Source organism: Anser anser (genome assembly GCF_964211835.1).
Source record: "Anser anser genome assembly, chromosome: 7".
In the NCBI taxonomy this organism is placed as follows: domain Eukaryota; kingdom Metazoa; phylum Chordata; class Aves; order Anseriformes; family Anatidae; genus Anser; species Anser anser.
Window position 1 is genome coordinate 17,522,596 of NC_139727.1, and position 27,569 is coordinate 17,550,164.

Sequence of the window (27,569 nt, forward strand, 5' to 3'; positions counted from 1 at the left end):
AGGCTCAGATTGGTTTAAGCTACCATGAAACTGCACCTTTAGGGTAATGCTGCAGTACATTCTTCGTGAGAGCTGCCTCTTGCAGCACTAGAAAAGAAAAATCCAACTTGTGTCTGTCAGGACTTGTCTTCCTTTTCCGTCTCTTTGAAATGCAAAATTAAGTTTTGCCTATATAACTGCTTCAGGGTTCCTCCCACCCCTTGTTCTCTCTCGCTGCCTAGCTTGAATCTTCAGATTCAGTGCTTTCCAGAAACAAAGGGTAGTGCTTATTAATGTTCACAGAAAGTGGGACAGTGATTGTGGCTTATTTCTCTTTTTATCCTATTGTTCTACCATTTTACTTTTCTTTCAATAGTTCCAGTGATAATTCAAACTCATAAATAGTTGGAGTTCGTTCAAAATATCTTCTTGAAGCAGAAAGTTCGTATGGAACAGTCTAGCTGCTGCCCTTGCTCAGCTTGGTTTTACATCTATGAGGATCTCGAGGTAGTGGTTTCTGACCAGGTCAGTATCTTTCTTCCCTGAACACGCAGAGCAGTGGTCATGTTGCACCACTTTGAGCATTGCAGTAACAGAGCTATTATTTTCATGTAGTAGTTGTACAGATAGATGAGAACTGGCTGTACTGTATTTCTTTGAGGAAGGTATGGATTAGCAAAGGGACTTGACTTTTTGCCTTGAGATTTGCTGCATTTCTCTGACCGCTGATGGCTTGACTTTTTGCAATGGGTAACTTGAGGACAGTGTCACTACGGTGCTGTTGGGTGGACGGTAAGTGCTGTTGAACTAAGAAGGAAGAGCAGGGGGAGAAGAAGTGTTTAGTGTGTTAAAATTGAAACTTCCTTATCAGATGACCAACTAGGCTATGTTCTCCTTAGTTTGGCTGCTAGCGGAGAGTACCAAGCACAAACACGATGCTTCTGTCTGTTGTATGTTCAAATGCATATACCAAACAAACGTAGGTTTTGGAATAGCAAACTTCATCTGCAGTTTGTCTTGTGTTTTTGAATTAGATTCGACTTAGGAGTCTCTTGACCTACTCAGAAAGCTGCTTAGCAGGTGTCCATGCTGTTGATATAAATGTAATCATCTACACTTTCCTGGGTATCTTCTTCAAGAGCGTGCTTTTTAAAAAAAAAAAAAAAATCTGATTATGGTGCCTGAGAGACCAGGCTTTGTTGCACATCCTGACAGAAGAATTATCTTTGACTTCAAAGAGCCCTCAAGTTGATTGGGGACTCCAGCTTCCTACGCAGCTGACGCTGGGCATATCATCTGCCTGTATTCATGAGTTGTGAACCTAGGAGAGGCGGAAGGGCAGGAGGAAGCTCAATTCTGTGGCAAGAGGTTTGTGATGAAACATCATCTCTAATTTGTGATTTTGACTGAGAACTTCCTGATGCCCACTACCCTGCACTGTGCCCAGCTGGGTGGCTTCCGGCAGCTGCAGGGTGTATGTGTGGGTAAAGCAAATAATTTAAATTTGCTTTCTTGTTAATTTTTTGTTGCCTGGGAGTCTTGTGGGATGAAAGATGAGATGGGAGTTTGCTGTCTTGTGAAGAGGGAAACAGCCCTTTTGTGCTTGTGATGGGGTAGGGTGGAGTGCCTGCTTGCATCTTCCAAATATTTCCTGCCTTGCTTCTGGAGTAAGTGGCTGTGGGAAAGGAAGGGGGTCTAGACGGTCTGTCCCTACCCAGCTTACCTCTGGCTGTTCTGGAGAACTTGCTGCTTGTGGCATCCACTGCTCTTTGCTCACAGCCCTGCAGAGGGGTTTGTTGGGTGCTGCTGCTGGTGGTTGTGCCCAAGTGCAGCCTTTTAGCTGCTGCTGCTGAAGGTCTGAAGCTCTGCCACATCCTCGGAAATGGGTCAGGGTTTGCTTCTCCTCTTGTGAGGATAATTCCATGCCTCAGGCTGCAAATCTTGCTAGGGTCAGCTCAATTTTGACTATATAAAACATGTGGAAGCGGATAAAATAGGACCTACTCTTTTTTTGGCATTGCTAGAAAATGTCTGGTTTGATAAACATCACCAAATAAGTATCTCTTTGGGAGATGTCAAAGCTTACTTTCACAGCCTTCATTTTTTGGAAGCTAAGATGGCCAGCTCCTTTCTGTAACTTTTTTTTCCCTGACTCTTGGGAGAAGGATAGAATTGTTGCAGGTGTACGCCATTCTTATTTGAAAATTCATCTGCATGATCAGACTGTGGAAACGTAAATATATCCTGAACTGTTTTAAGCTTTTCTAGTCTTTCTGTAGGTATTTTCTGTGAGTGACTATAATCTAATGCATAGTGCAGCTATATTTTGGATAGTAAAATCACAATTCATTAAAATAGCATTTAGTACAACAGCATTCGTAAATATTTAGCTTTTGGAATTACTCTGGTATCAGATTTTTTTTGGATATAAACAGAGCTGGCTCAACTCCAGTCATATTTGTGGAAAGAAGTACTGCAGACAAGTCAAAACATGATGGTACTACTTTGAAAAAGAAGCAAAAGCTTTCCGAGTTGTAAAGCTGTGCAGTTACGAATTGCTAAAGGCAGAGCTGCTGTTAGAACCTCAGTTTTTTTGGCCCTTGTACTTGCCTGGTATAACTGGGCGATGTAGGAGTCCGGAGGGAAATGCGGTGCACACTCAGGTAATTAAAGTCTGTGATGTAATGCGTACACGCAGGGAGACAGATTTAAGGTTGCACTATCATCTGTAAATCTTGTATTTGCTAATTTGAGTGTGTGGCTTCTCAACTGTTTGCCACCCAGGAACCCCCTAAGAAATAGGCTTGGAACTGAGCTCTGCACCTGCTGCTGGAGGCTGGTTGTGTACCGTGAGGCTCTGCAAGCGACAGCACCACTGCTCAGGGACAGCTTATGGTAACAAGCAACAAGAAAAGGGGATGGTTGGGACTGGCGTGCCTGCCCCGGTATTTCTAGTTTCCTACTCAAATCGCTTTTAAATAAATGCATGTTTTAAAACCCATGTTTTCTAAATCAGCTCTTTTACATACTTGAGGAAATTCTGTTGAAACTACATTTTCATCAAAGCGGTGTCTTTCCATCAGGACACTTGAAGATGGGTCTCTACTGCCAGAACTAGTTTCCTGTTGAAATTTAAACGTTTGTTCTACCCTCCCTCAGTCATTTATGTGATTAGCTAGTCTTTACAAAACAAAGGAGAGCGAATGTCACGCTGCTTTAAATACGGAAAAGAACATTCCCATTCTCCCAAGCAGCCCCTGTTTGCATTAAAAAACAGATGAATCTGTTTGGGTCAGACTTAGCAAAACAAACAGAATGTACTTTGGATTAAAAACTAGGGGAGGGTGAATTTGCCTCGGAATTAAAACATTCTGAGTAGCTGGAAATTATGACTTCATGGTGTCTATTAGACTATCGAGCTGCCACAGAACATATCTGGGGCATGTTCTTCCTATGAGTTAGCTGCAGTACTTTGTAATGGACATGTTGTGAGCCCTCCAAATGTCAGCATCCTGTTTACTTGCTTTTAAGCCCAGCAGCAACTGCGTTTCATGTCTCCAGTTTGTGCTGTTGGAAGAATGCATCCTGTGATGTGTAGGAGGGATGCCTACCCTGGCTGAACTGACGCCAACTTGGTCTGCAGTTCTCGATTTGTTGGATGAAGAGGTCATGTACAGTAAAGCAGAAAGAGCTTAGGTTTTTCAGTGTGTGCTCAAGAAACAGGCCTGTCATTACGTGCAAAACCCAGCAGCTACTTTTCCAATGAAGGTGGAGTATTGGTAACATAAATGAAAGCACAATGGTTTACTTCTAAAGGGTGTTCCAGGGTAAGTGATAACCTCTTCTCCAGTGAGTTTCCCAGCTCTGTCAGCAGCAATACCTTCCGGGGTATGGGGTGTGTGGTTTATTTCCTCTGTAAATTTAGGGTTGTTTTTGTCATATACCCATATTTGTCATATTAATCACTCTGAATGACTCTTACATGTGTAGCTTGCTAGTGGGTTGGATGAAACGAGCTGAAATGCCCGTTGTTGTTGGTTTAAGCCCTTTCTAATGAGCAGGAGTGGTTTTGTCCTGTCTAAGAATGATTGTAATTCCTGAAATGTCTGTTTTTGTTGCTTTTGCCCAGACCAAATGACTTCCTCTGATCTTCATTATCTGAGTGCTTATTCTTGTTTGACATACAAATACATTACAGGCTGAGACTGAGGTCTATATTAAGGTCAAATAAGTGCTTTGTATGTGTTACGTCAAACTTAAAAAGGGAGTTTATTACTGCTTCAGGGAGCAAGATGACTTCTGGAGAGACAGAAGCAATGCACTTAATTCTGTTATGCTGAGGTAATGATACTGAACACTACATTACTGTGAGTTCTTTCTCCATTTTAAATACCTTATATCAGTGTATTAAGGATGGGCTATGTAGAAGATACCTCTTCTGGAGGGGTTTTCTTTCCTCATTTGGCCTAGACTTTGGGCTATTACACCCACTTACCTGAACATCTCTGTTGTATCCCGCTTCTTGAAATACCCAGAAACATACTGTTAAGTATTTTTTGCTAAGTCTTTAGCACTGGAACCTACTGTCAGGGTTTAAAAAGTAAGTCACAACAAGAGTCTTTTCTTTTTAATGGTCTCCCAATACGCTGCTTCCTCTGTCTTTCCTAAAATCCTGTTTTGCCAGTAAGTTAAGTGAGCACATTCTTACAGTTTGCCTGTGTCTCAGATGCATTCAGCATTTGTCCTCCTTGTCTGCTGCACTTCTTGCTTCCAGCTGTCTCCTCTGTGTCCAGTCCTAAATGCACACACTTGTTGCCACGTCAGGGCTGTGCCGTGATGGTTGCTGCCTCTCACACCTGTTTGGGTTCACCTAGGAGAAGAGTATTTGTGCAGGGTGCAGCCTAATTCCCTGACAGTTAGCTGAGGGGTGCCACAACAGCAGGCTTCTGCGGTGAGCAGAAATGGGCTTTGTGCTGCTCGTCTGCAAACAGCCATGGTGGGAAGTCATCCCGGCAGTCTGTGCTCCAGTCCTGGCCCAGGAGTGGCATCGGTCAGTGGGGACAGTGATCGCTGCCAAAGGTAGGGTCTATGCCCCAGCATCAGGTCTGTCTCTCTTCCCCTCCACCTGCATTTTTTTTCCCTTCCTTCATTTTCTTCTTTCAGAGCAAGCTGCATCACAGTCTCCCAGGGAGATCACTGTCTTCTGCTGGCAACATCTGATGCTTATCAAAGCAATGTTGCATCAATAAAAATAAACAGCAGCAGCTGATCCCAGAGACGAGCAAAGTTGTTTTTATTTTTTGTCTCTGCACGCAAAATATCAGCCTACCAGCTTGCCTTAGCAAGGGGGAAGCCACTGTTACCTGTAGTCCTTGGAGATTTGAGTTTGCCCCGTACAAGGTTTCTGCAATGAAAACTAAATTTAGCACAAACCCACCCCGACCAACTTCATCTTCCTGCTGCTTGAGGCTCTGCCTAGGGTCACACCGCAGTGGTGGTTGTAGCCGAGGCTGCCTGGTGTGAAATAGCGGCTGGACTTCAAGTTTGGGTTTTTTTCCTCTTTAGAGGTATTAATATTAGAAATGTAGGGTTGTGTATGCTGACATGTGAGCTGCCTGTGGCTCCTGTTGCAGGGTGTTCTCCACCGTGGCCGAATGTCAATCTCGAAGCAAGGAGCTAAGCCAACTCTGCAGAGCTCTGAGATGGGAAATTTATTCTTTTTGCATTGCTTCTGACTTCGCAGCGTGCTCTGTCTGCACTTCTGTGCATTGCATACTGAAGTGAGAGCAGAGCTGTGGCTTGTCCCTGTCACCCGTGTGCGGTGTCTGGGGATATTGCTGTGCAGCTCCTGCAGTACTGGGGCAGGACACGAGCCTGGGGGCATCAGAGCCGAGGTACCTGCGAGGGTATTAGGATGAAGTGGTTCCTAAATGCACTAATATTAATTGTAACCTGTACTCCTGTGGGTGTGGAGCTCTTAGTCAGACAACCACGTTAGTCAAATGGTGCTCTAGGCTGCCCTCTGTGTCTATAACTAGATCTGCTGTGGGGGTCAAAGGAAAGGGTTTGAAACCCTTCTAACAGCAGCGTTGAAAACTGGTGACAGTCGTGCGATCCCATGGCAGATAGTATCCCAGGCTTTGTTGTAACTGTGTGAAGGTTTGTTCCTTCAGCAGCATAAGCCTGCTGCTGTTTGCAAACTGTTCTTGTTTTCTTAACAGAAGTTGGGAAAAAAAAATGTTAAAAGACTTTAAGCAGATGAAGACACATGCATTTGGATTGTTCATTGTTTGTCTGGAGTAGTTACAGGATGAGTTGTTTGGAGGAAATAAGGAAACACTAGCCAGTCTGAGTTTGCGTGCTTTACCTGATAAAGCTTTAGATTCGTAATACAGTGGAGTAATCCCAAACAGCCTTGGATTCAGGATGGGAGGACTCCCTTTTTGCTGAATAGACTTTAACGCTAACAATTACAGTTAAGATTTTTATTGAAGTTAAGCCATACATTATTCTTAGAGTTGATCTATCTTTTCCACTTGAAAAATTGAAAGCAAGGATACCATTCACTTGTCTTAGATTGTGATAATTCTTATTTTCATCTTGTATGTTTTTAAACGTGAAGTAGGAATCCTAAGTTTATGAAAATAAACAGTGCCAGAAATGATAATTATGGGACAACAGGAAGTATGAAATGAATGTTTTAAACTCATTATTTGTCTCCCCCTCCCCTTAATTTATTTCAGGTTTATGACTCTGACTGTTGCGACAGCATTCTTCTGGAGCTGCGGGAGTATCTGCCAAAATACTTCGGTGTCTGGTCACCACCTACTGCACCAAATGGTACTGTTCTAATTTTATCTATTAATCCAAACCTCCTGGAAAAATCTTATGGAGCCTGATTTTTGGCAGTTGCAAGCTCTGTAGTTTTTTTCATTTTTTTTTCTTTTTGGTTTTGTTTTGTAACTCGCTTCTTTCCCACTAAGAACACGTTCCAGTTGGCAGTCCTCTGGCTAGGTTGGTTCTTTGGGATCGTCCTTGTGGCCCAGGGTAGATGAGGCATGGCCGTTCACATGACAAATGTTTTCCAAGTAGCTGAACCTGATGCATATGGCCCCAGACCTGCAGCTTGGGTCTGGATCATGCTGGAGGGGTGGGCTGGATGCCCATTTGTCTGATTAGGCCATCAAAGCAGGACACAGATGCCGTATGGGTGTGTAAGAAGGAAAAAAGAGACAGGATGTGGTCTGAGGTGAGGCATTCAAGCTGGAATCTGCTACTGGATCTCTAGAGGTTGAATCCCATCACCTTGCCATATCATACCAAACATATTTTTTGGTAGTTGTCTCGTTTAAGAGCACTGCTTGTCATCCTTTGTTACTGTTTTGAATGGAACAAAGCTCTGGTAGCTTAACTTTGTATAACATCTTAGGAGTCAGAAAGAAAAGGTATTTTTGGAGGACAATTGGAAGATTGTCTCTTCAAGAGACGATGGAGATATTTTTTATGTATATTTAAAATAGCAACTATTTTTCTTCTGCTCTTTCGTATTTACATTGGGAGATGGAGCTTCTGGAACATGCAGAAACAAAAGGATGCCCTCGAGTTTATTTCAAGGCAAAGGCACTGAAACTAGAAGCCGTGTTCCTTTAACACAGCTCTATCTTCTTTTGCTTGTGCTGTCCCTTGATAGACTTGTTTTCCCAAGACAGTGGTGAGGCGGCATCCAAAGTCACTGTCTAAATTCTGTAAAAATAAATGCAGTGAGGACTGTGTCAGTACGTAACGCTTTCTTGGCTCAGATTCGCCTTCACGCTTTCATATTTGGCACTAACCCACATAGCTCTACCAGAGCTATCTTTTTCCTTCCCTCCTAATTTTATGCGTGTCACGGAGCTCACTAGTGTCCCCTCCAAACTGCAAATCAATTTTTCCTACTTAGAGTAGGATCTTAAAATGTGTGGTCTAGCTGAGATATGGTAATTCAACACATCCCTAGTTTACATTGGGAATTAACTAACACTGTGCAGCATGGGGCTGAATTTTGGCAGGTCTCCACCAGTAGTAGAGAAGTAGCCTGTAGGAATGGATGTAGCTGGTTTAAAGGAAGAGCAACACTTGATTTTTTTTGTTCTTGAAAAATCTCTGCAATATTGGGAGCTCTGCTCATAGAGAGCAGCAGTGGAGGTTCAAACAAAACACTTGGCTGTAAACTCTGTTACCTGCAGCATGAACGAGCTTTGTGTAGTCTAGACAAAAATCAAGTGCAGTGGAGATCGTGGACCTTAGCAGAACATGTGCGTGCTGGGGTACGTCCAAAGCTAAGGAGGTGGCCATTCAATGTGGAAGTGCTCTGTTGACCAGCAGGCATTTGCAAATGCAGTTTTGCTAATGCCAGGTGTGGAGGAAAACCTCTGTGATGAATTTGCCTTTGTGCATCAGTGCCTGACAGCAGAAGACACCAGAGGTGAGAAGAATCACCACAGTTGTGTTTCAACTGCATAAAAAGTAGGAAATGGAGTTTACAAAAATAGGAAGAGGTGAAGTAGACCCACAGAGTATAGAGAGAGCATGGAAAGGCTATTTTGGGAAGATCAGGGGTGGGGTTTGTTCCCTGTTCCCCCCAGATGAACTGTGGAGTAATCTCTGGCACCACTGAAAAGATTGGACCTTATGCTTGCTTAGCTGCTATGGCATGTCCCCGTGACACCAGATGAAGGAATCTAGCTGCTGCAAAGATAACTAGTTATTACGCTCAGATTAGGGTTGTATGTGTAGCTTTTTGCAATCTTGACTTTGCATCCCTGACCTTTCCTTCGTCAGTAACTCCTCCACGTCCTGTGGGGACACAGCTCCAGACAGCCTCTGAGCAGTGAACCCAGTAACTCCTCACTGCCGCGGAACTGGGCGTAGGTGACTGCACTTAAATAAAATGAAATAAATCTGTTGGTTACCAGAGCCCCGCTGTGTGCTGCTTGTTCCGGTCTATCTATATATATTCCAACAGTGTTTGTGTGGAGGAGCAACCGCTCGCCCAGAGAGAGGGGATGGCCATAAGCACCTTTGGTTAACATAAAACTCCTTTATTTATGAGACAATGAAGTTCTTTCGTGAGTGGTGTTTTGTATGTGTAGCATCTGAGTTGTTATCTTGGGAAGAGGGTTGGGAGTTTGAGTAGGTTCACCCAGACAAGAGGACCATAGGTTTCCTGTAGAAAAAAGCAAAAACAAAACAGCAGCTGAATTTAGGACCACTCTGAACATAATTTGTGCGCATTTCTAAGTTTCCATATGACAGGTAAGGAGTTCCTTCTGCTGAACTTCAAACCTCTAGGTAGAAAAGATGGAGCAATATTCAAAATAGAGTATCAATAAAAGCTTATAAATAACTCTAGTTATGCAGAAATCCCATACCGAGTGCTACTGCATGGCAGCCAGGGTGAGAGAGGGATGACACTCCATCTCCCGAAGATAATCTGAAATTGGAGTGAGACAATTTGATTTCAACTTCGGGCTCCCTGGCATTGTCGGTGTTGGGAGTTTATTAATATGCAAGTGGAAAAGTTGCTGCGAAGATATGTCAGACCATGTTAAGCTTTTTATATCTCCTGCTGAGAGTTGTGCTTTCTGCTGCCTACTTGTTGCTCCTGCATATTTTTTGCAAGCAACTTTACCACTGCTCATTTCATACTGGGCTCTACTTTCTGATGCCTAAACTGAGAACAGGGTAGAAAAACACAAGACAACTTCAAACCTTGCTTTTCTTTTGCTGCTGAGAGCAACTGAGGCTTTTTTTTTTCCTGTTTATTCATACGTTTTGAGAGATGCCTTGCAGATTATGAAAAGAAGTCAGATGCCTGGAGTTATTTTGTGACTTCTGACTCTGGCAAGTACTGAATGCTTCAGCATATACATGCTCAAGTCTGCAGTGGTTCATGCCATACATACTTGCTGAATTTTGGTGGTCTTTCGGTTTGTCTCCTTTGGGACTGCAATAAAATATGTAAATAATATGTCAAACCACATCTTCCCTTCTCTTCCTCTTCTGCTGAAACATAGAAAGGGGGGAGGAGAAGCCTCTGAGGAATGATTTGTTGAAATACATGTTCATGAAGTTGTTGAAATACATGTTCAGGATTATCTACCACAGCTAAGATAGAAAAATCCCAATGAATTCTTTTCTCTGCAGGGGATATTAATTTAAATTATTTTTAGATAGTTGAAACGTAATTTATTGGTATGAAGCATATCTACATCAGAGATTTTTATCTACTTGTGCAATAGAAAATTATTTGTGTTGGTGAATGCATGATTTTCAGACGCACTTAGGGCTAGGAGCATTCCACATAATAACTTAGAAAATCTGAAGTGCTTGAAAAATCCGCGTTTGTCTTTTTCACAAAACAGGAAGGAGAGCTCTCTGGTTACCTCTTCACAAGATATCGTAAGGGTTGCTGTGTCAAAAATCCCGGTGTGTACTGATCCTCTGGTTTTGGGGTTTGGCACAGTTGACCATAGATGTTGAACACAACACAAACAGTGCCAGGAAAAACAATGTGTAAACACCTGATGCATTTTCTGAAGCTGTAATCAGAAAAAAAAATAGCTCAGTGCCATGATTTATCTGTGGTGCCACTGCCCTCCCCGCATGGACAAAAAGCTTTTTGAGAGTGGGGGTGTGCTCTGAACAGATGGGACATAATCTTGACTGAGCTGGCAGCTAGCTGAAGATGAAGACTTAAATTATAATTCCAGAAAGTGTGAGAGATGAGTCATTTCTGGATAATACACAGACTTTTCCAAGTAATTAGTATTTCCCAGGGTTAATGTTAGCTCCAAAGCTATTTTGATGCCTTTTTTTTTTAATAGTAATTGTTATGTTTTAGGAGGTTTTTAGGGGGGATACTCTAGCCTAGCAGCTCTGAAATGGGAGGAGAAATAAAAAGTTAAATATCTTAAGAAATGCTGAATTTTGGTGCTGTATGCTTAAAAAGAGGGATTTGGATGAGTGGAGCAGAGGATGGCGGATACCCGTGAGTGCTCTTCAAATGTCTGTGATGGAAAGAGCCGAACTACCTTGCCTGCTTGTTGTCTGAAAGAATAAGGGCTTGTTTGGGAGATTTGGTTCTACTTTTCAAACTAGTTGTTTTTATGGGCTCGGTTGTTGTTGCTTTATGGAAACAGATGTTTTACACTACTTTACATACACATGGTTTAGGGTTTACAAAATAACTCAGACAAACAACATCGCATCTAAATAATTTGAATAATTTGTGGTAATTTACAATTTTTAGTATTTGTAACAGTGAGTCTGGAGCTGCTCACGAGCTTATCCAATGCATTTGGGGTTGGTGGTGAAGGACAACAGCCATTTTTTGAGATGTTTTTATATTTTCCCTGCCCGTGCCCCATGCCATATCTCTGGCTCTGTGCTTTTGAGAGCCAAGTTCAGAAATCATTACATTTCATTTAGATGTTGTTTCCTGGATTGTTTTAGAGTGATGACAAAAATATATTGATTACCGTAGTTTAGGTAGTGTGAAGAAGGCTGTGTGTGAAAGATGATGCTTAGTTTTTTACTATTTTTGTTTCAATAACAGAGAGCCGAGAGGTTGTAGGACTCCTCCGGAGTCAGTAGTGGTCCCCAAAACCTCAAAAATTAAAGCTTTGCCAATATCTGACTGAATTTGACCTGTGTATGAACACTTTGAATAGAAGAAGTGGCACATGCATTCCAGCTTATACAGAATATGCTCCCTAATAGGGAGACCATTTGTCTACCTTCCCCTTAGGGGACATCTAATGAGCAAATGTGGGGTTTGTTTGCTGTCTGTGGCTTTCTCAAAGTTAAGTGTGAGTTATTTTAGCTTGGGTATCCCTGCAGTTATAGTTAACAAACCTTGTATATGAGTGAGCTAGTCTATAACCAAACTCTTTTTGCTGCAGACAGATTGATTTGTAACCCTGAGGACACTGAAAAATAATGTAAGCTGGTGCACTGAGTTAGTAGAAGACTGGATTTTTAAAATAGTATATTGATTTGACACACTTTCCTGGGCATGACTATACAGTTAAAAACATGCTTAGTTCCATTTATAGATAAAGCAAACATCTAAGGATTAAATCAAATCTGTTTCTCAGATTGATGCACGTGTACTTTGGGGAATTGGGTCATTTGATCGTGGTGATAATGGTGTAAAAATCGAAGCTCTAAATAGGATGTAAGTAATAAAAAACAGTTTCATATCTTTAAGGAAGAGTCTCTACTTACTGAGTAGAAAGGAACATTATTTGTTCCTTTTTTCTTGACTCTAACTGACTTTGTTACTTTTCTGTACAGCTGTGAAATTAATGGCACTTTGTCCCTCTTCCCTCTTTAAAATTTAACTGCAGAGGTTTTTGCTTTCTTTGGCAATCCCATTTGAGATTATCCTGAAGGAATGGGGAAGAACACAGCGTCCGTGTGTATGCAGATTGCATTAAAGCCAAGGAAACATGCTCATGGAGTAGGCTGGACTCCAAAAGAAAAAAGGATTTCTATGGGAGGTTTGGGCCTGATAAAAGCAGGCTTAGCAGAAGCTGATGTGAAGAATGAGAGGGGTGTTGATGCCCAGCTTTTCCTTCGTACACGTCGTGCCCTGCCAAGGGCTGGAGATGTGTGCACGCTTTCTCCAACCGAGTTGTAGGCAGTTACTGAGGGAGTTGGTTTTCTTGGTGTGCTCTGACAATCAGTGTCATAAATCATGCTGGAAAATAATCTCTTACCTATGTTGGAGAAAAGCATAAACCAGTTTGACCAGGTTTTACATCCTCTCTGAGGGGCTGGGGCTGTTGTAGTCCACTCACCCAAAAGGACTTCTGGAAATGGCCGAGAGGCAGCCTAGGATTTGAGGAGTGTTGTCCCCAAAAGGTGCCCAAGGAGAAAGGGGGTGAGGGAGGAGAAAAAGGAGACTCGTTGCACTATGAAATGTTAATTTCCTTTCTAAAATGACAGAGAAAATTGCAGTTTGAATTCTACCACTCTCACACAGAAAGAAAACGCAGTCTCCGTTGAAAAAACAGCCATGCAGTAACCGGTGTGTGTGTATGTGCTTATTAATGCGAAGTATGTTACTGGCTTAATAACAGCTCCTCCTCAGTTTCATCTGGGCAATAATTTGAATTTGAGTGCCAGGCTAGCACTCTTTAACTATATATTATTTTCTAAACTAGAATGCATTCAGAATTTAATGCCAACGGAGTTTGTGGCTGCCAGTGACCGTGACTTAGGCTGTGTTCAGGGACAAACGTGACTCTGAGGCCTAACATCATGTGAGCCCTTTAACTATTCTCCCTCCTCCACAGAAGCTCAGCAAAATCTGTGTGATTATTTTGCTTTGCCCCACTGCTAACCAAAGTTTTGTCTTTTCTACAGATACGTATCTAAAACTGGAAGATGTGACCCGTAAGTTTAATAAGCCTTGCATAATGGACGTAAAAATAGGGCAGAAAAGTTACGATCCGTATGCTTCAGCTGAGAAGATACAGCAGCAGGTCAGCAAGTACCCGCTGATGGAAGAGATTGGCTTTTTGGTACTTGGCATGAGGGTAAGGACTTGTTTTGTTTTCAAATTCAGCTTATGCTCTGGTCTGTTGTTCAGCACCAGATACAGCAGCTAGTTTATCTAGCAAATGACAATGCTTTTGAGTTTTGTGTAAATAAAGTGTTATCTCAGTGTGTTGGTAGTACTGGTATCAACTGTCATGTGAAGTATGTTTCAAAACATTGCTTCCCTTCACAAGTGTTTAACTTGGCTGTGCCCCTTCTGAGAGTTTATTTGCAGCTTCTCTCTCTATTTATATACACACATACAGGAAAGGTGTTGGGCTAGATGATATTCATTCAAAACTGAATGTAGTTGCAGTCGTTTCTTGTGGCATAGCTATTGGTTTTAAAGATTGTAAAGCATTTTTTTTTTTGGTGTTTAGGCTTGTATCAGAGATTTACAGAAGGGACCAGTCTTTATAATTTAGTAACAATCTGTGTCCTCTCCAAGTCTTTTTTTATTTTTGATTTGCTTTTATAAAAACAATGTAATTTTTATATTTAGGGAAGAGTAAGTTAGCTTTTCAGAGGTGATATGCATAGTTATAAATAGCTGCTTACAGTCTGCAGTTAAAAAAGCTTTCAATCAAAAGAAAATGTCTTTGATGCATACGTGCTTGAGGAACGACTGTCAGTTGGAGCTTAGTCTGAGATGGGTAAAGACCTTCAGATGTCCTTAGTGACTCCATTAGATTTCCTTCTTTTAAACGTGGGGAAAGATGAATGAGTATTTGCGTATTGACTGCTGTAATACTTAAGCATAAGGAAAAGCTTTACAGAACGTTTATGGATCAGTAACACAAATGCGTTAATGTCAGTAATGATTGCCTGATGCAATGCATTTGAAGTATTTTTTTCCTGCCACAACTGGCTCAGGAGTACTTTTGGTTTTGATGTGAGGTTTTATTTGCCATACTCGCATGGAGGAAGCCAGGGCTTCGCAGGCTTGCATCAGCAAACATAAATGGCTGGAGACACTGGTAAGCCTCTACTTTGCTTAGAAAGCAACAGTACCCAGATTGCACCATTGTCTGAAATAATTCTAATCTCTGCAGTGTTTTGTACCTAATTGCCTAGGCTCTCAGCCTTAACTTTGTCTTGAGATAAGCTTTTACAGCTATAAATTATAGTGGTCATGAGTAGTAATTATGCAAGCCTGCGAGAGAGCATGTGGGAGTTGAGTCAAAAACCAGTCCAACAGTTTGGATCGAGAAGGAAGGCTGAAGATTATAGCCTTGGATTTGGCTTGTATCGTTACATAACCTTTCTTATCTCATCCGTAAAACAACGTACTTCACGTTCTTTGTGTCCTGACAGCGTAAAAGGGGTGCTTGCTTCTACGGTGTTTTGTGTTTTTGTTTGTAACCTTGTCATTTACTGGCATCTTGATCCTGTTGCAGAAATTCTTTTGATTCCCTAATTAAAGCTGTGTTTATAATGATGGTTCTCCCAAGCACTGCAGTTTCCCATCCGGTGTTTAACTAGATGAGATGTGTTTTGTGCGTTTGGAACCAAATTGCATGTTGAAGTTATTTTCCAGAAAGATTTCAAAAGGTTCCTCCTCCCCTCACGCAGCACTTAGCAAAACCCACATTCACAAACAAGGCATTTTCTCTGCTCAGCTTGCCTCCTCTCGATTATGGGGTGCTCTCTGCCTGTCTGCTTACTTTATTATTCCAGGATTCAGGACGTGATGTAAAACCGTCTCCTGTACAGGCATTTTCTGCTTGTAACAGCTAACATGCTGGGTAAAGGATGCTGGCATTTGCTGGGCAAACATGTTTGCATGGTATCACACAACCTGGAAAGAAGAGAGTTTTGATTTTAATCTCTTGGTTCAGCATTATTTGCAATACTGGGGATGAAGGAGGTATCTCACTGTTCCTATTTTGGAAAAGCAAGAAAGGGGGTACCAGGAAAAAAAAAAAGAAGGAAAAATGCAGTTCTCTATGCTTTTAAAGCACACAGCATAAAAGCTGTCATGAAGAAAGAAAGAAGCAAAAATGTTACACCTTTTTTTAAAACAAAAATGTATTTATAGTCCTTTTTTACCCAAAAGTCATCAATACGGCTTTTTCATGCACTGATAAGTAAGTAATCATCTAGTTATACATACATACATACGGCTTATCCTTTAAAAAATGATAATAATCTAACTGGCAGAGCTTTGTTTTATGTACATGGCTCTGGCATTTGGCACGTGCTAAAGCATGCTCATCTTTATTCACTGAATAGGCAGAAGAAATGCATGGAGCCACATTTAGAAAGCACAGTCAGTTCAATAACATTTGTTAAAAACCTATTTCATAGTCATTGCAGGGGTTCCTTCCTTCAGATGGTTGAGGACATATGTTTGTTACAGAAGTAGGGAGAGCTCAAATATAAGTCAGAACACTAAGTTACAGTTTCAGTAACAGAAATACAGGTTGCAGTATGGTTTTACTAGTAGACATAAATATACAAGAAATATCTTAGCAGTGTATGCAGTATTAAAAATAGAGTGTTTTATTTGCTGTTGAATAAAAGCAGAATGTGTGGGTTGTGATCTTGATTCACAGCCCTTTCAGACTCCACAATTTCCAATTTCTACAGTTTTTTTTTTTTTCTTTTTCAGAGCATCTTGATTGCAGTATTACATAGCTCACAATTTTTGTGAAACATGTTTTTAAAGCACGGAGCGATGATTATGTAACTTTGCCTGTATAATCCATCATGTACTTTTGTTTGTGCCTGTGATTTATTGCATACATTAATGCAGATACCTTATCAAAGCTGTTTCTAAAAGCAAATTTCCTAATCTACAGCACATGTTCCTGCAAGATATTTTAAAACTAACTGCAGCTGAGACCATTTTCTTTCTGTATGAACCTTTCTAACATTGCAATTTTTGTAAGCCCTGATATATCAATTAAGATTTAGTAGGGGAACAATAAGAAAGCTATTAAATCCTGCATGTAGCATTCATATTTTTCCTTGAAAAAAAAAAGGCTTTTTTTTGTTTGTTTTATATTTCTATAATCTAATTCAAGCTTTGTTTCAGAAAACAGAGGAAGACAAAACAAAAGCAAAAAAGAAAACGCTCACAAATTCGACAGTGCCCAATCCGTGCTGCAAAACTGAGCGCAGCAATTCCCCTGAGTCCCGTATCTGCCAGTCAACTGAAGGATGTTTCAGAAATTCATTTCTAGAGTTCAGGATGCTCATCTGTCATCCTCTTGGGTGAGGGACTCATCAGATAAACGACAGCTGGTACAGTTGTGTCCTTATGGCTGATAACAGCTCCTGTATGTTAGGAAAAAGCAGGGGATGGGTGACATGAGAGGTGGCCTCCTTTTTCTCCCCATTATTATAAAAAGCAGGCATAAGAGAAATTTATTCTAATGAGCTGCTCTGTGGAAGTTTTGGGAATCCAAAATAATGTATTCAGCTATTTTAAAAGTGCTTCAGGACTTAACTGCAGTGTCTCTGTTTCTTTTATTTAGGAGGTTATTGTTCTGCTCTGTCACTGAATAGGTTTCATCATAATTTCATTCTACAACTTACTAAATTTATTAAAGATAGGGTTTATTAAAACTCAGTGTTTAAGTCTTCCATAGTGGCTGGAACAAGTCCCTGAGAGATCACAGGGCTGTGGAGAAACCCGGCTTCTTCAGACATAAAGGAAACCTGTGCATTGCATGGGGATAATGGTGAGATGTGAGCAAAAAGTGTGAAAATACATATTTCAGTGATAATTCTACAAGTTAGGGAGCTTCCATAGATAAGTATTTGAACAGTTGTGTATTTTTCTGCTTCACCATGTAAGCCAGCACTGAATTAGTGTAAATAACACTGTATAATGTTTGATATTTTGCTTTCCTGGAGTCAGTCTTCAACTTAACGTTCTAAAGCTGCAGCTGCAAGGTTTCCAAACTGTCTCACTGTACTAACACATAATTTTAAAAATGGTACAAAAATGTGTGCATATGCAAACAGTAATAATGTAACACCTCATGTGGGGAACCAAAAGCCAAATGCTTTTGGAAGAGAAACTCCAAAAATAATTTCCCTTGTCAGCTAATTATCAGTATTGTTTGACATGCTGCCCACACAGAGTCCCTACTACTAATAATTAAAACCAAAAAACATTTTATCTTGCTGGATTCCAGCTCTGTTTATGCAGAAACCTCACTGAACAGGGAGTGCTTGTAGGCACAAGGAGGAGCCTACACGCTGTTGACCGAAACATCTCCATTCTTGCCTGGTAGGAATGTGCAAAAATCCCTGATCAAGCAGGACTTTTCTTACAGGAGATGTTTTGCAGATCTCATGCATTTTCTTTGTCTTGCATTATGCAGTGGAACTCTTTATGTGAATGCAGAGCAAATGTGTAACGAGCCGTGGCAGGTGGACAAGAAATGAGATTTTCCTGTCTAATAATTTCTTGGCTGTTGTTGAGGCTACAGATGTGACTTATTTGACTTGCCATCGTTTTGACAGAAATGGGCTAGTACAGGCAGTCGCAACAACAGGGTTACAGAAGAAAAGTTGGTTCAAAGGCAAATATCCTTTTGGGAAGGGTTGGGAGCAGATTAGCCGCAGTGACGACGTGAACAAAAGCACAGTGAGGCAAGAAGCCTCTCGGCTTGGAAGTCAATTTCGGCCTCGTGCTGCTACAGCGCAGCGATCCCTTTGTTTTTGGGGTGAGGACCAAGCAAGATGTGGTGAAAGATTGCTCCTATCTGAGCTGGGGTTTCTGTTCCTCTGCTTTCAGTACGGGGCTTAATGTGTTTGTGTTTCGCTGAGGTCTTCCAGGGATGGTTCAAGCAGCCACTTCCTTGCCATTGAGAGAAGGCTTTGAGGAGAATTAAGAGACAGCTCTTTGGCTAACGTGGAGAATACTTTCACGATTACCTGCATGTGTTGTCCTTCAGTACTATTGTCTTCAAGAAAAGAAAAATAACTTAGAACTGCAGCCAAGCCCTTTGGTAACCAAGGGTATTCTGAGCATGCTTATTCACAAGATAGTTAAATATGTACATTGCAGTGCTGGTATGTGTGGGACTTAGCAGTTTGTCACCAACCATTTTGTATAGCTAAAAATACCCAGCTGATGCAAAACTTGCACATAAGAGTTTTAAACCTCTAAAACTGGGGGGAATGGGTTTGTGCAAGTTATGAGAAGAGGTAGGGTGGCTTCGTGGGCTTTGTGGGAAACTCCACTCAGAGGCACAGGGGGCTTATGCGCTGTTCCAGCGTTTCTTTGGAAAAGAAAATGAGCTTGCAGATCTTAATCAGCATTTTTGAGCAACTGCCCGTGTCGCAGAAACGGTTAGCTCCTATGGCTAAGAGATAAGGTTCTGGTAAACAGGATTATGTGTTCGTGAGCGTGCTGCAGTGCAGATGTGTGCAGGCTGCTGCCCCTAGGCCGACTGAACGCGCACGCTTGATGCCACTGAAATGAAGATGCAGCTTGTAAAAACATGGACGTGGTCTCCAGACTTGTGCTCCTCTTCCCAAGGAATACACTTTATTATTCTTGATGTATTTAATTACCTTTTGCATGTGTTCTTTTTGAAATTTTGAAAGTTTTTGAAAGCTTTTGAAAGTAGTTCTGGTACTTGAAGTATTTAAATAAGTTATCTTTGGCTTCGTATGTTTTGTACTCTATCTAATGTGCTTTAAAGAAAAGAAGTGGAGAAAAACGGTTGTTTTAGTGAAACCAAAGTCACACTAGTCAGATGTTCTTTTAAAATAACTCACCTCTTTCACTGCGCTCTTCTGCAATTTATAGGCAGCAGGACCTCACTTTCTGTAGCTGTTACAGCAGTAGAAGTCGGAGTCATAACAGTGGGAAGTAATCCCCACTACCAAGCGAGCTGAAACACTCAGGCTTACTACTGTTGTTTCTTTAGTACAATCAGAATTATTTACTGCCCTTTCAATGCGTGGCTGATGGCTGGAGTCTTTGCTTCCACACACCAGGATCTGAGTTCCTTGGGGACACTGAGTGTAATTACTTGAATCTTTTTGTCACAGTAAGAATTTTTTGAGACGTTTCCTTCTAGCTGCTCTGCAAAGCAAGAGTTTGGGCCTGTGTTTTCAGACTGTGCTCATCGCGGTTTGGATGAGGGAGAGAAGTTTTGGTGTGGGAGGCTGCAAAAAAACAAACAAAAAACGGGGAATTCTGCTTTTTTTGTTATTACTATTTTTCATATACCACTTAATTTTATACACCGATTTTCACTGCCCATGGGCAGGCACCTCACTGGTGCAGCCCCACTTGCTCTCTGTGGGATCCTCTCTCTGTGCGATGGGTGAAGTGAGGGCAGAGTGCGGCAGCCGGGATGGGTGCCGCAGGGTTGGGTGGTCTGAACAAATGCCAAGCAGAAAGTTTCTGCCAGAGACAACCGCCTGCTTGGTAACACCATTATTTCTGCAAGTAGGAATTGTCTACGCTCTCATAAACAAATTATATTTGGGCCTGGCTGGCTGGCACGTTTCTACAATGGAAATTATTTCAGTTAGAGAGAAAATGTGTCTCTGTATAAAACAGTTTTTAATTAAGCTGTTAAGCTTGTGCAATTCCTGATATGGGCAAAACTGTACATGTGTGATTTGCCTGCCTTTCAGGCGAAAGCGTTGTGCTGGTTGTACCAGTATCTGCTGGAATCGAGCTTTCACTCGGCTGCTGTCTTTATTTCATGTAACCTCATTTGTGCCAAAAATCATAGTTTCAGATGGGTCTTGTGTACTGGGCACTCCTGGTCACATCATAGCACTTTTTGTTGTTTTGCTGTTGTACCAAATATTTATATTTTTAAGAACTGCAAAATAGTTGTAGTGAATGCATGAGCACGTTAAGTCTTACAGAATTAATATTTGTAGCAAGATTAGTAGGAGTGTGATGGTTTCACATCTTAGCATTGATCTGCAAGGTATGTACTATGTAAAATGTTTTCTGTAACTAGTATGATGTCTTTCTGATGCAGGAAAATACAACTTGTAGATTAACCCCAAGATATGCAGGGGCACTGTTTTGCAGATCGGAGCACTAGAGGGCAGTGCTGACCTCTTAAGTAACTTACAGCTACTGAAGGGATAAGTGGTACCAAAGATTTGTAACCTGTCTGTAAGGTGTCTCATGCAGAAAATCTTGGTTGCCCTCAATAAGAACAGATGTACCTTCTTGTTTCTTGCAGGTTTACCATGTCTCTTCTGACAGCTACGAGACGCAAAACCAGCACTACGGAAGGGGCTTGACGAAGGAAACAGTAAAGGATGGTAAGGGAGCTCAGTGCTGTTGGGTATTTGATATTACTATTATTTTAGAACTGTGTGAAAAAGTAGTCTCTGTGCTCCCATTTAAAAACTCCCTTTCTCTCCTCTTGCCAGATGGGTCTTTAGCTGTGCCCTGTATCATCTGAACTACCTGTCAACCCTAAGTTAAATGTGCAGTTGGCTGTAACAACAGTTATAAGAATTTCCTCATCACACATCCCTTTTACTATTAATAAGGGAGTAATTGTGGTAGAATCCAATCTCTTTGCAGAATTGAGGCTTGATACTCCATTGAGGTAGAAATCTTAGAAGTGTTAACGTTTTTAATCTGTATATTTATATTTCTGGTTGTATTCCGTGAGTAAGTGCTGTCTATTAAAAAGCTGCTATAAACACGCTTTTCACTGACCATCTCACTTGAAATCAATTCTTACCTTGCTCTACACTAACAATAAATAAAAATGTTACCACTGTATGTCTATTTGGTGATAAATATTTCAAACTAGTCATTAACTGACATCTGTTTGTCTGTCCCCCCCCGGGGACAGAAGGACAGACAGACACACACACACACCCCTCTCTAGAGCTGGCACCAACTTGTCAGCTCTGTCACTTGTGATAAAGAAGCTGGGAGCTGCTGAAGCTTGTTTATCCCTGGAGAATTTAGTGGGTCCCTGCCCAAAACAGTTGAGATGCTTGCTTTAAATGATGAGGGGAGCAGGAACCGTGTTCATCTACTGCTTGATACACAGAGTGGCTAGTTTTTTATGATCCAACCCAACATAGGTTCTGTATATGTATAGCCCAGCTGTTCTGTACAGCAGGACCAGTGTGGGGAGGTGACTGAAAATACCTGAGTTCCTCAGTTCAGTTCTGATTCGTTTAATAACTGTGCTTGAAAGGAAACTGAATGCTGCCTGTCCCTTCAAATCAGGAATCATTCCCATCCCCAAACAAATGAACAGCATTTGATTTCATTTCAGAGGTGAAAATAATCCTCAAAAACGTCTATTTCTTGCAGGCATCGCCAAGTTTTTCCACAATGGGTACTGCCTGAGAAAAGACGCGATCGCTGCCAGCATTCAGAAGATTGAAAAAATTTTGGTGTGGTTTGAGGGCCAGAAGCAGCTCAACTTTTATGCAAGCTCATTACTGTTTGTTTATGAAGGTTCATGTCAGGCAACAACCGTGCGGTTGAGCGATGTCACCTTGGCAGAGAAGAGGGGAGTGCCCAAAGGACTGTTATCAGGTGGAGACATACTGGAGTATAATAATAACATTCATGTAATAAATTCTACAGAGAATGGAAAAATTGAGGCCTCCGTAAGTAAAGGCTTGTCCAAATTTTATGCACTTCACAAAAAGGCATACTCTAAGAGGCACCACAGTCAGCTCTCGCTAAAAGTTGAAAACTTGGAGCAAGACAACGTGTGGAAAAGCAGCACTTGCATCACACAGGAGCATCTGAATGGAAACGTTATACCCCAACTGGAAAAAGTTTTCTGTCACATGCCAGCAGAGATCAAGGAAAGCGTAAATGTAGAAGTGCGAATGATAGATTTTGCTCACGTGTTTCCTAGCAACACAAAGGATGAGGGATACATTTATGGTCTGAAAAATTTAATCACAGTACTTCAAAATATTTTGGATAACTAGATTCTTTGTTATGGTTTTTACTGGGGGCCAACGATTATGAAGAGCAACAACATGACGAATTTCTGCACTTGTAATGCTGTATAACTGGGTTTGTATTGTTCTACTCTATTTTATTTGTCTTTGTACTTTTGGTAGAAGGGTTTAACTTTTTATAATCTCACTCAGGAAAATAATTGGTAGTTAATTGGGGAATGCGAAAGGGTGAAGATACTTGAGATTATGCAGGATAGGCAAATTGGTAGGATGCAGCGTATTTGGCTGGCTGAAATCCAAGGAGTACAGTTGTACAATAAGCAGGGGTTGTGTTAGTTCCCATAACGACTTTAGCTTAGATAACATTTGCTCACTTAGCCTTGACACTGAGCCATATCTCCATTAACAGGTTTTTAGAAAACGGACTGAAAACTATGAAGTACGGGACTGACGTCCTCAGTACTGCCCTCTTGTGTTTACTGTGTTCGAATAACTGGAGTTAACCCTGTTTTGAGAGAAATCCTGTTTAGATTCAGTCATCTAACCTGGGAACCAGCGTATCAAAAAGTGCTTCTCAATGTAACGGGGCGATGTCGCTGTTCTTCTAACCCTGCTGTGGGCACTTCCCCTCTCGGTAGTTGTCCGTAGCCGATGTTTATTGCAGGCAAGCTGTGATGTAATTTGTGTTGAGGTGCTAAGAAAATGCTGGACTAAAATGTGGTAACAAATTTAAACTGCACAACTACTAGAGAAACTTTGTTTTCTGAGGAAGAGCGAAGAAAAAAAAAAAGAACGTGAGATATTCCAGGAACTAATTTGGTTTAGGAGATTAAGTCAATCTGTTAATGGAGCGTCTGATGTTGTGACTAAGGGAAATGCTTCACCCCTTTGTTCTGATGGCCCTTCTCCAAAAAACGTTGCTTTTAAAAGCAAACTAATTGAACAGGGAGACGAAGCATTTTGTGTAAGCATACAGAGATTTCCTCAAGCCGTTTGCCACTTGTATTTTTGCAAGAAGCATTCCAGGTTCCCACCGCCGGGGAGCACCAGCTGGAAGCGATGAGCGATGCGGATGAAGGACCCTGTGCTGTGAAGATCCAGTCCAGCCCTGGAGCAACCAGACGGACCTCCGTGGGTTTCGATGGAGTCGTGGTTCTGTTACCCTGGGCTAAAGCAGCTTTTTTTTTTTTTTTTTTTAAATTAACATCCAAGCAAGCCGTATGATTTGAAAGTTGTCCACTTCGTTCTTTTTCACAGGAAAAATTAAGGCTTTCATATGGAATACTTGAGGTTGGGATGATGGTGCGTCTCCTCTGTATGCTGTGTACGTGGCTGTCCTAACGTGCACGCGTAGTCAGCTATACACAAGTCACGTCGGAGCTTGATCCGTAAAGTAAGATTTTAATGCTTTAAGCAAGCCCCACAAGTAAAACTTTTTAGAATGGATTCGGTCATTGGCAACATACAGCTTTTAAGTGTGGACTTCATGTGACGTTGTGGCCTTGCTGCTCTCACTGTGATGTTCTGCACTATGCACTCCTCTGTGTATGCAGCTTTGCATGTTCTTGATTTGACATCTGTTTTCTGTGTCAGAGACAAACACTTTTCGAACAAATACGCTGTTTTAAATAAAGTTGAAATTTTAGCTCCTTTTTAGATCCTGGGTTAATTGGAAGAAACAGGGTATCATGCGTAGAACTACATTATTTAAGTGTTAGAGCTAATATTGGCCACTACACTGAGGAGTCGAAGCAATCAGTTAGCAACACGATGTTCTGAAGCATAGGGAAAGATGCTTGCAGGAGGGGCAGTATCATTGTGTTGAAATTTTTACGCAAATTATGGTGAAGGCTGAGGGGAAATTATCAGGAAGATAAAGTATTTTTTCCACCTGGTATTTCCATTGCACTATATAGTTAATATATTCCCAACTCTCTGTGAACTAATTTAGCCATATTCTAGGAAGAGTTGGTGGTTTTGTTTGCTTTAATGCTGGGTTGTGTGTTATGATGTTGTTTTATCCCGTAACTAGTCAACACTAGGGATGTCTAGGCTGATAGTGGCCATGTAACAAAAAGTCACAATGTTTTGTAGAAAATACAGGGGAAAACATTTTTACTTCTGAATTTTTGTTCTCTGTAATTCATCTCTTTTGGATTTTAATCCATTTTTGTGCCAGAGAATTCAGACATCTGCCTCAAAGGAGTCAGTTATTGGAAAATGACCTGTATGCTCTTAGTGTAAGCGCATTCTCCTGTCTCTGCTTTAAGATATGTCTTCAGTGTTTGAATGCTCTTTAAGTATTGATTGTTGTGTTGACTATGGCAGTGTTTGTAATGCACCTGGAATATTGTTAAACTGTCAGATTATTTTGAATAAAAAAAAAAAATCATTTTATCATTTTTTTTTTACCGGTAGTACATTATGGATGTATTTCTGTTAATTTAAAATGTAGCTTGAGAGATAACAGTATTTTTAATTGGAAGTTGTGTAAATAAAGCTTGCCATAGAGGTGTTTTGGCATAGTACCGAATGTGAATTTAAGCCCACAAAGGCATTATGTTCACATTGTTCTTGCACACTTTAGATTTGGTGTTTGTAGTGTCTTGTATCTGATCAGATCAGATTGTTTTCAGTTACAGTTGGAGATGTTTCACAGAATTAATTAGAAAATGTAAAGGGAGACGCTGGACACTAAAAGTATGTATTACCTTCGATCTCCCTCCCTGCCAGTGATGCCTCTTGTTTGTTCTCTGTGCAAAACGTACAGGACAGGCAACAGCTACGTGGACATCTTCACAGAACTGGTAACGAGGCTGATAGGTATTTCTGTCCAATGAAGCTGAAAGCAGGTCTCTTCCCCAGGCTGGTGTGGTATTCGAGTGCTGTTGTCGTTGATGAAACCTGTCTGTTTTGATTTTAAGCAATAAGAGTTTGATTTAGCAGAATCAATTGTCAAAAGGGAAGATGCATGGAAGCATTGTCATTCATGTATTCTCTGAGAATATACTTATTCTGAAGACTTTCTACCTAGGTGATTGTGAGAATTGTGTATAGGCTTACTTAAGAAGAGTTTGAATTGTATACAGTTTTGTAAAAAAACAAAAACAAAAACCACATAAGTATTTACATATATGGTATTTTTGGATATGGGTGGAATTTGTTGCATAAAGTACATTGGAAAAATTATTATACCATTATGAAACATGTAAAGTATTTTAACCAAATCATTTTATGAACTAAAACTGAGACTTATTGTGATTCACATGAACCTTGTACTGTTTTCTATTTTTCTGCTGTAGTGCATAGCCAGACTGTTCTTTTCTGTAACTCTACAGTTTCATGGAGGAGCTTTTAAAGTCTAAGTCAGTAGATTAAGAAACCACTAATTCCCTTTAGTTTGATTAACAAAGTGCACATGGTTTTGTTTAAGTAATTTTAGCTTACCATACATCTAGAGCTCCAGCAGCACTCTCACCTGCCGCGAGCTCGGGCTGGTTTGAGCCTGGATCACGCAGTACTGAGCGTGAGCCTGTAACAGCAGCACAGGGAAGACGTGACCTGCACTGGCATGTCACCAGTGATGTTCACAGCCCAAGCTTACAAACCATTCTCATTGTTTTTTAACTTCATGATGTGAACCATTGTCAGGTATAGGAAGACAGTGGTAGGACTGTTTAAAGTTTTGTTGTTCATTCTCCTATTTTTTTTTTTTTGTCCCCAAGTAAGCTTTCCTCCAGAGTGCCTTCTTCAGTCCTTGCTCTGGTACCACAGGTGACCTCCTGTAGCATCATTGTAGAATAATTTAAAATGAAACTTTGATTTCCTAAACAAAATAACAACAACAAAACACTTGTGCCCCGTAACTGCTCTTAAAGTGCAGGTATTGAAAAATGCCATCAAAATGCCTCAACGTGGGAAATACAATTTCTCTTTTGCACTTTCTACTGTGAAGAAGTAGAAGTGGAATTTTAGTACAGAACATACTTTGGAGATTAGACAGTAGGTTTTGTGACATTTGCTTGTGTGTGTTTTCCAGAGAACATTTTGGGGGCAAGGTGAGTGACAGCCAAACCGTGCATGAAGTTTTCCTTTTCTTACTGCAATTAATGTTGAGGCTTGGGTTTAAGAAGGTAGTGTAGTGGGAAGTGGTGAAAGTTCGTAAGAAGCACAGGACGGCTGGTCAGTTCTGCAGCGCAGATAATCCTGATATGATCCAAAGGCTGTGAAGTCTTCAAGGATCTCTCAGGTAGGCTGATGATGTCCACCTATATTCATCAAATTACAACAGGCTGTTGCAGGATGCTGTTTGTAACGTACATTCCTCTCCATAGTTGCAGGCCAAATGCTGCCTTTACTGTTTTTGTGGCAATCTGTAAGTGAAAGCTGCAGAGAAGGTCGTCATCAAAAGGACAAATGTGATTATTTTAGCAGTGTTTGAAAGGGGAGAAAAGGAAGACAGCTAAGGAATATACAACAGAAAACATACTTCCAGAAACAGCTTCTGTGGTCTTGTTTAATGGAGATGGGCCCCGTGTATTTGGAGTTTGATTTCTGTGTTACATGACATTCAACAGAAAATAGTCACCAAGAACAAAGGTACTTTTAAAACACCTCTGTTTGAATTGTGTACATTGGTTCAAATAGTTATTTTATTAGGAAAAAAGTGACCTATGAACTAACTTCCACATATGTGTATTGCACCTGACTATAAATGAAACTAGAGTGCACAAAGGCACTTTAATACTCTGGGAACTGTACTGGAAGATAAACGAAAGCATGTGAAATTGCACCTGATGCTGTGTTGTTAATTGTTTTTAAAATCTAAAGTTCTACATTTATTATGCTTGAGGGATGAATGTATCTAGTCTGGTGTCAGTTTCTTTGATTCAAGTGTCTAATGCCGTCACTCGGTCTCCTCTGATTCGTATGTGTTTGTAATTTCATTTGCTATTTTTGCCATTATCGGACTGCAGGGGGTATTGTTAATATTACATGTCTTTATAGGACATTGTACTATGCTATCTACCAACTTTTGTAATTTAATTATAATTGATATTTAGGGTAATTCTAATAGCTGTATATTTGGCAAATTATTAAAAGTTTCTGCAAGTGACTTG

The 27,569-nt window shown here is 40.9% G+C and overlaps 1 protein-coding gene across 2 annotated transcripts in view; it reads left to right on the forward strand.

The window, feature by feature from the left end:
- IPMK (inositol polyphosphate multikinase) overlaps positions 1 to 27,569 on the forward strand; it is a 40,881-nt gene extending 13,312 nt beyond the window's left edge. For both annotated transcript variants that reach the window (XM_083844322.1, XM_083844323.1), the window contains 4 exons: positions 6,723 to 6,819; positions 13,390 to 13,562; positions 20,742 to 20,823; positions 21,842 to 27,569. In XM_083844322.1, the coding sequence (XP_083700448.1) occupies positions 6,723 to 6,819; positions 13,390 to 13,562; positions 20,742 to 20,823; positions 21,842 to 22,476 (987 nt within the window). In that variant the 3' untranslated portion in view covers positions 22,477 to 27,569. The remainder of the gene's footprint in view (positions 1 to 6,722; positions 6,820 to 13,389; positions 13,563 to 20,741; positions 20,824 to 21,841) is intronic.